Below are 11,378 nucleotides of genomic sequence, written 5' to 3'. Positions count from 1 at the left end.
AAATATTTTTTATAAAGTATTAAAAAAGGCAATTTAATTGTGATTTAATTAAATTTGCTAAATGCATTATTTTTTCAAAGCATTTTATATTTACCTGAGTAGAAATTTAATCATTTTTTCCAAAAATTGCTGTTTTAATAAATTCAAAGTTGCCATATGTAAGTATTTTTGATTAAAAAGCATATTCGTTTAAACTTTTCTATGACAAAAAAAATGTTTTTAAAAATAAAAACAGTATGTGCAAAAAAAATCCAAAAATTGTTATAAAATGCAAGTTATCAAAAGCAGGGTTGCCATAGTAAACTGAATTTGAGAATTGATTATAAATATGATATAATAAATAATAGCAAATAATCATTAAACAAATTACTAATATATAATAATTAAAGTAAAAAAATTATAGCGAATGAAAAAAGTTAGAGCGCTTATTGGCTCACCCTATATAAATATATATAAAAATACATATATATACAAGTATAAAATATTATTTATACTAAATTTACCAAAAATATTGTTTTTTTTTTTATTTTCAAACAATTTTTTTTTCAATAAAAAAAACTTGGTAACACTCTGCACAGTAAACTAGCCTTTTTACATTTTTTATTATTTTAAAAATTATTAATTTCTCACTAATATTAAATACCTAAGCTAAATGAGCAATTTATGTTAATTAGTTGTGGCATTTTCCTTAAGCTTAGCAGTAATTAATTAGTTATTTCATGCTAGACGCACCGCGCGCCGCTACTTAAACAATAAATATCAGTACTTACTTACATAATTCGCCAACAATTCGCCGCAAATTGACGCATAATAAAATTTGCCATAATTACATGTACTTAAATGTATGTTTGTATATCACTAAATGTGTAGCCACCGCCATCGCCGTGGATTTATCTGCCGACAAGATGCCAACGGCGCCGCCGACCGCGCGAGCCACGCGCACGATACTGCCACAACAACAGCAGCTGCTGCGAGAGGGTGCGTAAGATGCGCAGCTCAATTGTCGCCGCCGCGATGAGCAGGGTCACATTCACGCTCAGCGCCATCGATGCGGCGGACGAGCCGAGGTTGCCCTTCGTCAGCTGATCCTGACAGCGACCAATCGAATCGATGTCCAGCTCGGCCATGGCGCGACCGTTCACATCCAGCGGCGAAATGCAGTAGTTCTTCAGCAGGAACTCGCTGAGATTGTGTGCGCCCTCGACCAGTGGGCCGTCGAGCAGCGTGTGTATGTGACAGCCGCAGGGAAAGTGATTGTTCACCAGTTCCAGCTGTGAGACACCGTCGATGATTATCGAGTTGGGGTCGGGCGTCTCCAGCACATGATTGCCGTGGAATTTCAACAGTTTTATGTCCGCGGTGTAGGTGAAGTTGAGCTCTTCAATCAAATCGATTTTGTTATTCAATATCTGCAGTTTGTCCACCTGCGATAGACCGGTGAAAGCATCCGCGCATATAATGCCCAAATCGGACTCTTGCAGCGTCAGCAGCAGCACATTTGTCAGGCCGCGGAAGGTGTATGGCGAGAGCTCCTTCAAATCCATGTACGCGAGCTTCAACAAACCCACCGTGTCCATGCCGAGGAAGGCATCCGGCTCGATGGTGCGTATGCCGGACGGCAATATCAGATGACCGACATTGGTGAGGCTCGAGAAGGCCGAACTGTCGATGCGTATGAGCGGATTGTTCGAGAGTAAAATCAATTTGACATTCGATGTGCCAGCGAAGGCGTTACCCTCGATGGTCGCAATTTGATTGTGACTCAGCAGTATGGTCGAGAGATTCTGCAGGCCGGCAAATGCGAATTGGGCGACCGTCTGCAACGGCGTGTACTGTATGGAGAGCTCCTTGAGACGCGGCAAACCGCGAAAGGCGAACTGCTTGATGCGCGTTATATTATTGCCGTCCAACGAGAGCTTCTTCAGCGCGCGCAGTCCGGCAAACGAGTCCGGTTTTATGACTGGGAAATTGTTTTTCGTTAATGCGAGATTCTCCACGGTCGAGGGTAATTGCCGCAATGGAATCTGCGCCAGACCGCCAGTGTTACACAACACCTGTGGGAATAGACAAAGAATTAGTGAGTTGGAGTTAGCTACAGCGGGGGTCGTGCTAATAGCATAATTGTTTGTGTTGTGGCTGAGTACATACTCGGGGCGTGTGGAAGGGCGGCACCAAATGCGCAACGCAAAACAAACTAAACAAACAAAAGCAGAAAATAGAAAGAAAACAAAAAGAACCGTTATGTAGTGTACTCCAGGGAGCCGCGTCGCTCTGTGTGTGTTTGCTCTGACAAGTCAAGGTGTGAACTACCGCGCTGTCGTGGCGTGGCAGTGTCCGCGTTTGCGTCTCTTTTGTGCATAACTTCGCTCCCGCCAGCAGTACAATTTTTATTGCGAAACTGTCTGTCCGTCTCGTGGTCCGTCTGTCGGCACATTCATCCGCATATCTATTTTCACGCATCTTAATGTTCATGTTTATGGTTTTGTTTCCACAATTTCTTCACGCTTTTTTCGTCGCCTTTGTTTTCACTTCAGCTCCGGCTTCATTTCTCAGTGACGCTTTATGGCGTTAAATGCGTTCGTGGGTAAATTGAATATGCGCCATTATTGTAGCAAATTAAATTAAATCGAGTTGCGTCGGCGTTGCCCCTCCCCCTCAGCTTGTGTCTTCTTTAGCGTGGAGAATTGATTATTTCTGCACACGCCTCCGGTTCTTCCTCTCTCTCTCTCTAGTTAAATATCGCACTCGAGCCTGCTATGTAGGCGCTACATTGTAGTGCGTCCGTCTATGCCTCGTGCTTGGTGTATTGTGTGGCGGCTTCTCGAGTGGTGCCCACACTGCCGCTCGCGGAAGTGCCAAATCATGAGCGCCATTAAATGCGCGTGATTTTTGACTGATTTCCTTTTCAACTTATTCAACTAAATTGAATTAAATTAGACACGCATGCCAGCCAGTCGCACGCCAGGTGCTGGGGGACTGCAGTGGTGCGGAAGTAGATTTCACATTCCGGCTGTTGAATGAATATTAAGTTGACTTTTATGGTCGAATTTCATTTGTTCGCAGTTGTAATTGTGATAAACTCTCGCTTTGAGTATGCGAATTCGGATTGTGAGGTTAGGTTGGAGGCTTTTGAGCTCAAAACTGAAGTTTTAAGATCGATAGCTTTAAATAAATGCTTCAGAAAATATTTATCAACGGACGCTAGTTGTCAAAGGTATATGGAGGAGAGTGAAGTGGAAACAGCTAAGCACTTTCTCCTCCATTGTCCGGCCTTTGCACTAGTGAGCCTGAAACATCTCGGCAGTGTTACTTTCGTCATACTAGAAAATATAGCCAAAACTGACATTCGCAGTCTCAGCAAATTTGTGGCAGGCTCAAAGCGATCGTAAAGAAGGCATTTGGTACTTTATATTGCTTTATCGCAAGAGCGGCTGTTGCACTGCGGAGTACACTAAAGCACTTTATACCATTTTCCACATAAGAAATGTAAGGGAAGGAGGGCTTCTGAAGGAGTCGGAACAAAGACACTCCGAAATTTTTATCTCAATTTTTATTCGGTTTTCTCTAAGGAGCTCTCCGTCAACCTTAGCTGTTAGCTACCGGACCTCTGCTGGGTCCTTCAGGCTGAAGTGGCTGCTATTATGGTAGCGGCAGACGTATTGCCAGGAAGTACAAGTTCTTTCAGGAAGGTGAACATTCACTCCGACAGCCGAGGAGTGTCTCTTCTCTCTATAGCTTGCATCAAGCTACTTCATCAGGCTTGTTAGGGTACCTGTTCATAGCGGACTCGCTGGCTACTGCAAAACCGAAGACCTAAGTAAAGGTCTCCACTGCGAAATTCTATGGACCTAAAGAAGATCGCAGAAGTTTTTCTAAACTGAGGATGAAACTCAATAGTTAAAAGAAAATTAACTACGAGAACTTCTAAAAATTTAATGAAAAGACCAAACAAAATCTGTCACATAAAGACACCACCAGAAGCTGATAGCCATGATCAAATTCTGTAAGAAAGCTGAAACTCTTAATTCTTCTTTACAAGAGGCCATAGAAAAGAAGAACTTCTGTCAACAGGGACAGTCAAGAAGAAAAGGTTGAACTGTTTTCGCCTCATTTTCTTCCATACAGCTTCTGCAGATGGCGTCTGGTAGGATTCCCAGCCTTAGAGCGCGGACGCCAATAGGACAATGGCCAAGGCTTTTGCGACAGCGCATTTAACGATGGTAGTCCAGAGCTGGCCAAGCTTCCGTGCAGCCCAACTATACGATAATACAAGCAGCTTTACATTCTCCTGAGATTCCACTTCCAGTTTTATCATAAATACACTCGTTACTATTAATAGCGAGGTTAGGTGCTCTTTAACCAGCCCTGAACGCACTGTTAATGAGTTCAAGGCTAGTATCGCCACTCTGATATCTGAGTGGATGGTTACTTTTCTTAAGAAGGCTGCATTCCGAGGAAGTAAACCTACTGCTACCTTAATGGCTGCAACCTCGGCTTGGAAGAATTCCTGTAATAATCAGGAAGTCTGAAGCTGAAGTTGATAGAGAGTTCCTGACAGTAAACCCCTTAACCAACCTTCCTCAAAGCTTTGACCATCCTTAAAGAAGCTCACTGACCCTCTTTTATAACGGGTTCTTTCCACCCACAGTTCCCTCGCCGGTATATGGATGGAGAAGGAGCCGCCAGGGTTCCTTTTGACGACTCGTTGATCCAAGTGATCCGGTATGAAGTCAAAGTGAGTTAGGATTTCCGAGTGTTGAGACACGTGTTCTTTAAGAACCCAGATTCTCTGAGTCTTATAGCAACTTTCGCTAATACACCTTCCGACGATGTCTACGGTCAATATTTGTAGGACGAAATTAAGTGTCACGGTTAGAGTGGACCATACATGCTGAGCCCTCCTCCACATAAAGGCTCCATGGAACATAATGAGCTTTACTGTGGTGTCATAGAGCCAGAGGACCACTTTCAATGAGAGACTCCACCTTTTGCCAATGGCTCCTCTACAAGATTACAAGACAATCGATGCCTTTTTTCTTTCTGTTCGATATTCGGCTGCCATGAAAGCTTCCTATCCTGGATAAGCCTTAGATATTTCACTGTATCTGCTGGTTGCAGAAAGATACCTCCCACTTGCCGCAGTGGTGCCGCCGGGATCTTGTATCTTCTAGTAAATAAAATACCTCGGTTTTATTTAGGTTGATGGCGAGACCATTTACGACTGTCAAATTTGTTACGATGTTGAGGTACATCGTCTGCATAGGCAATTACCTGGCAGCCACGATCTTTCAGTGTTCAAGGGAAATTAAACATCATTTCTTGTGTACTTAACTCCGTGTTTATTAATGATGTGTTTATGTTAAACACCAAAACGGTCATTGAACTCCAGTTTATGGAACTAGTGTTTATTCTACTGTAATGTTCCATTTTAATTTCCTATGATAATATTTAATGATTTCGAATATTAAAATTTTTAAAGTGAAGCACCAGTTTTCAGCTAACTCCGTACTTCCGCATCCGCTAAAAAATAGTGGACATTAAATTCGAATCAAAATTCTCCATTCACCCAGATTCCGCTAAGACTCGTTATTAGTTTTTATATTTTTTGCATATCATCTTTGCAATTCTTGCACTTCACTGCCTTTTCGCTAACAATTTTATTAGAACAATAATTGCAAGTTTCATGTCGCGTCATCATTGTTGAAAAATGGAACGCCATGCGAGAACACACAGCGCTCGCAGAAGAGCAGAAGCAAAGCAATGTTTGACGCAACCAACTGATTGTGGAGCCAAGCGTCGCACTACACACACACAGCGACTGTGAAGCCGAAGCCACAGCAAAGAGCAGCGCTTGGGCTGCACTGTGGGGAATTGACCATATAATCGAGCAGCGCAAGGGGCTGAAGCGACGACAACTGATTTGGCAGTTGCATCCCGTGACGACGCACTAAGTGTGCAGGATGAGCTGGCTTTAGCCGCATCCACCAACCCACATTTAATCTGGAATAATGAAATTACTTAAATTTTCCAATTTACTAGCAATTCGTAAGCGTAAACGTATTGAGGTCTCACTGCAGTGGCGCTGAAGCTGATTTGGAGGGGTTGAGTATTAGTTATAAGCGATTTCCAACAACTAATTCTATGCAGTTGCGGGTGTGTGGATGTCAGCGCCGTGCCAGACAACAATGAGCGAACGCGGCGGTTGCCATTGGGGACGCGTTCTATTAGTGTCTTCTCCACGGGCTTGATTTTTATGAAGACAAAAAGCAGCAAGCAGCTTGGAGTGGATAACACAGAAAGCGCTGGCGAATTGAAATCACGGAAATAAGCATTTTCTTGCCAATGCTGTTGGGGGAGTGAAAAAAATGAGAATCACTTGAAAAGGATATAAAAAGTAAAAAGGCATAAGGCACAATCACTGCGAATGCAGAGTCTTTGAGAATATATTAGTTTTCTTTTCTGCCACTTCGTATTGCTTTTCTTTTATGTGCGTTCCGATTATTCGAAGCTAACAACAATAGCTCTTCTTGAGCTATCTTAAACCTATGCTGTCTTATAACAAGAACTCTTAATGCAGTTGAATAATATTCGCTTTGTTCTGTCTTCGGTATTATCGAATTCGGTTTAAATGCAAGATATTGCTTGAGAATCGATGTGGTAAAGAGTTTTTTCGATAATAAAAACTCCAGCATTTTTTTCTCGCTAGATATCTTGCAGTTGACTTGTAGAAAGCCTTCGAATTTTGAAAATAAAAACACCGAACAATTCACTTCGCTTTTGACCTCAGAGTAGGTCGAAAAGATGAATGATTTTGCTCGAATTGCATTTCCACCTCGACTACGAACTTAAAAGAAAAGCTAGATTGCGCAAAAAAAAAAATCGATATGTATCGAAACTTTTGAAAATATCGGTTGAGCTGCCCAGAAAACTCGATGTGTCTCGAATTTATGAAAAAATCGATATGTTTCGAATTTTTAAAAATATCGGTTGAGCCGCTCAAAAAATCGATATATTTCAAAATTTTGAAATTATCGGTTGGACTGCTTAAAAAAATCGATGTGTCTCGAATTTTTGAAAACAGGGGTTGAGCTGCCCAAAAAAATCGATATATTTCTAGTTTACGAAAATATCGGTTGAGCTGCCCAAAAAGTCGATATGTTTCAAAATTTTGAAAACATCGGTTGAGCGTGATATTTTGAGGTTGCTCTAAGAAATCTTAACTACATATAAACAATTTCGACGAATTTGGTTATTACTTCAAATATTAGTTTATCGCTAATTCGATAATTTATCTATGTAAAACTGCCAGATATGCAAAGTGAAGGACTATTGCGAAGTAGCCGCGAGTTCTGGCCACAATTTGACAATTTATGCGGTCATTATCGGTAAATCAGCTGGCAACACGATTTTTTGGCCAAAGTAGCATTTCAATCATTTACGGCTATAATCGCATAAGCGGTGTCTACGCTAATAAAGAAGAAGAAGAAGCATTTCAGAGTTGTCACATAAGAATTATGGTTTCTATGGCTCGAAGGTATAAACTCCTATCTCTTTTGATTCGTTCTTTTAACCAGTTAGGTTCATAATCTGTTAATTTAGTAAGGACTTCATCAGGCTATGGCTAAATACTCACTACTTAGACCCTATAGAAAATGGTTAATAGAGGCGACGATATAAAATTAGGCTTCTCTAGAACTGAAAATATGCGAAAAAATTAATTTAAATATTTTTGCGTTACTTTTTTTAGAAAAACCACTTGTTCGAATATTTTCTTAAGTCAGTTGAATTAAAGTTTTGATCTTCGATTTTTTGACTGGTTTGTACTCGAAAAAATAACGAGGCTATGGTTAGGGCGAGCGTCTGATAATTTCTGTGAATTTTTCTGTCTTAAAGTATGGCCTTAACACAGGGTGTCTATTATAAAGAAAATTTCCTATAAAGTCGAGTTTGAAACAAAGTCTTCAGCTCGTCAAAGCTGAAATGTGCCCTGGTTCAGCTCGTATATTTAATACTTTATACTTTCTGTAGATCATTTCTATGATCTATTGTTCTAAAACATTGAGTTGAAATAGAGCAGGTAACCTTCACACCATAGCTGAAATGTGCCTTGGTTCAACACGTGTGCAAATATTTATAATTTATAAAATTCACGAATCCATTATTCAAACTATAGAAAATATACATTTTTTAATTTACAGAAATACCATCTGATCAAAGTTAAACCGGACTGACAAAAATACTATATGTATTTATATACAAATCCTATTGCTTCGATCTTATAGATCTGAACTCAGAAGACTAAAGAAGCGGTTGTGAGAATGAGCTTCTCTAGAATTGAGAATATGCGAAAAAAATAATAAATTTAAACTTTGTTTTGAGTGGATTGAAGAAAAAGTCACTTCTTTGAGTCACTTTTCCGAATATTTTCTAAAGAACGCTGAATTGTGATATTGGTCTCGGACTTTATTGAATGATTAGTGAAAATTTTTTTCTTGTAAAATATGCCTTTAATACAGGGTGTTTTTTATGAAGAAAACTTCCTAGAAGTTTGAGTTTTAAATAAAGTTGATAACCTTAACACCACAGCTGAAGGAGACCCTAGCTTAACATGTTTATTTATATTTTATAAAAATCTAAAATGCATTACCCAAACTTCAGAAAATATATTTCATTGCTTTCACAGGGTGACCCAATACAAAATTTTTTGGAAATCCCAAAGAGAGTTATAAACATAAAGTTTTTACAATATTTATTATAAAAAAATATCACCTGATCACATTTAAACCGAACTCAAAAAGAGCTAAATTTTATGTTTTTTTTTTTTTACAAATCTGTATTATCGCTTTCAAAATAGGCTACTGAGTCATACAACGCTTAATCCAATTTTCCAAATACTAGATATATTAGATACATATGTACCGAGGCTGTGTTGGCCTTCATACGGTGGATTGTTGGACAGTTCTGACTACAAATTTGATTCTTTTGGTATTATTTTCAAATCCAAACAAATGAAGTTGCAAATCCGCTTTCTCATTACAACCATAATCCCACTTCACCACTATTATTAGCATTTTGACAATAATCGCGTGATTTTTGAATTATTATCTGCCTTAAATTAATTACTTTTCGTGCGCTTATTGCTGCTTGCTTCACCCTTACTCTCCCATCATTTCTCGAGATTTTTGCTTGTTTTCAATCCGCTTTGCAATTTCGCCAATTTCTGTTTTAAACTCGTCTTTATTACTGTTTTCTTGCTTTTGTTGCATCATTATGTTTTTTGCGTGCCTCCGTTGGGCGCTGCTGCTTTAGATGTCTGCATTAATGAATTTACTGTTGTGCGGCATGTTTCTGTCTGCTGTTGACAACACTTTAGTCGCTGCCGTTGCCACTAATTTCGTATTTTCCATTGTTATTTTTATTGTTGCTTTGTGAACTGCAACTTGCAGTTAAATTATTGTTGTAGTTGTTGCGTTTTTTAGTGGCTCTTTGTTATTTTGCGTCTCCATTTTCTCTACTTCACTTAACTGAAATTTTTTGCTCTGTTTTTGAGTTCTTTAGTCATAAAAGTCGAAATTATTTGCTAGTGTTGTTTTTGCGTTTCGTTGTTTTGATTTTTCATATTTTAGTAGCACTTGGTGAATGCATGATGCCGGGATTGCCATGGGATTCTTTTTTGATTTTTTTAAGACAGGGTTTGTGTCCATGCTAATTAAAAAAAAATTCTTAAATTTGTGTTTTAGGGGCTCTGACAGATTTGTTCGACGCCCGCGTTAGCTTACCAGAGTTGTTCTGGCATTTTGTATAACGAGTCTTATATCAAAGGATCACTGTCTAATATGTTGCTTTTGTTAGTCAGATAATTTCTTCCTTAATATAATTTCCTTAACATGCTGTTGTCTAAATCTTACCACCTCCTTCCAGCGAGAAACTCTTCCCGGAGTGAAAGTAATAGTATTCCGACAGAAACCAAAAACATATGAAAAGAGTAAGGGGAAGAAAAAGGGAAGAGGACGTGGACGAGGAAGAAACTAACTAAAGATACAAACATAATGCAGACGTAAATATACTTCAATGCCATCATATCGTGAGATCATTTAATACGGCCGTAAGCAGGGGTACATACTTGTATATCTATATTTTTTCTAAATATTTCCAGCTTCTGTATCAAAAGCTGCACTTAACCCAAGATATTTCTTCGATTAATTATTCACTGAATTTTATTATTGGTTGGGAGTTTCTTAAGGCCTTTTTTGTGGTAACTTTTTATGTGGAAGGTTGCGGTTCCCACATAAAGCAGTGACGAATCTCTAGAGTTTACGAAGGCTTCGTTCCTGTGGTAAGCTTTACTTGTTACTTGTTGTGGTTTTCTCATAAATTAGTAATGAGCCACTTTATTTACCAAATCTCTCGGTGCTCTTTTAATGGATCAATTCTTGTCACAGAGCACTGAAAAAATAATTAAATGTGCTATTGTTTTCTGGAATCATGTGATCTAAATAACTGCCTTTCATCATACTTAAATACAGTCTTCAGAATGACATAAATTTGTGACCTAAATATGCCCCCGTTCTTCCATTTAATGTGGAAATTATTGATTGTATACCCCGTAAATAGCTCATCGAAGATTCATGCTTGCTTATGCTCTACTAATCAATATAAAAAATATCATATTTGATAGTTTCGCATACCGATCTTGTGCTCCGGCCAAGAAGCCAGAAAGAATCGAAACATATTCAGTCAAAATTATCCAATTTGTTGCCTACATCCAGGCGCATTCTCAAATAATATTTAATTTTAAAGCGGAGACACACACCTAACTGAGTAAAGTTACTAACCACATCGTTATTTCAAAACTTAATAAAGGTCTTTTCAATCACAATAATAAAATGTTAAATAAAAGAACAAAAAATCAACTCTGTGTGCAAAAATCAAACCTCACCAGTGTGTTCACATTCCTCTACCATCCACCACTCTCGCACTTTCTTATTATTATTATTATGATAATTTAAATATTTTTTGTTTGCGCCCTTGTGCGCCCTGCACACTTACTTGGGTCTGTGATAAGCAGATGCACTCGGCTGGGCATGATTTCGATGTTTCGGACAGCTGCGAGTTCCATAAGCATTCCAGTGTAATCGCAATTATGAGGAGCCAAGAATTGCACATTTCACGGTGTGTTGAGCACGGAATGACGCCGGCACGTGCTGCACTACCACTACTTCAACAACAACAACAACAGCAGCAGCAACTGCGAATACCGTTAGACGAAGAATTGCAACACTGCTAGTATGCCTCGGGCAGCGAGTACACTGCGCGCTACAACAGCAACGCCGCTCACAGGCGCTGAGGGACTTCTCGAGTGGATTTCTCACCCTTTC

General features: G+C 39.3%; 1 protein-coding gene across 1 annotated transcript; it reads right to left on the bottom strand.

The window, feature by feature from the left end:
* Positions 1-890: 890 nt before the first annotated feature.
* Positions 891-11,166, bottom strand: LOC126758181 (insulin-like growth factor-binding protein complex acid labile subunit). The gene is made up of 2 exons (XM_050472292.1): positions 11,050-11,166; positions 891-2,054 (listed from the first exon to the last, which is right to left on the bottom strand). Exons 1-2 carry the CDS (start codon positions 11,164-11,166, stop codon positions 891-893), a joined length of 1,281 nt encoding a protein of 426 aa, XP_050328249.1.
* Between the last annotated feature and the right edge of the window lie 212 nt (positions 11,167-11,378).

The sequence above is a fragment of the Bactrocera neohumeralis genome, chromosome 5 (assembly GCF_024586455.1).
Source record: "Bactrocera neohumeralis isolate Rockhampton chromosome 5, APGP_CSIRO_Bneo_wtdbg2-racon-allhic-juicebox.fasta_v2, whole genome shotgun sequence".
NCBI classification, from domain to species: Eukaryota; Metazoa; Arthropoda; class Insecta; order Diptera; family Tephritidae; genus Bactrocera; species Bactrocera neohumeralis.
Note: the sequence above shows the minus strand (reverse complement) of the source record. Positions and strands in the feature narration are given on the sequence as shown.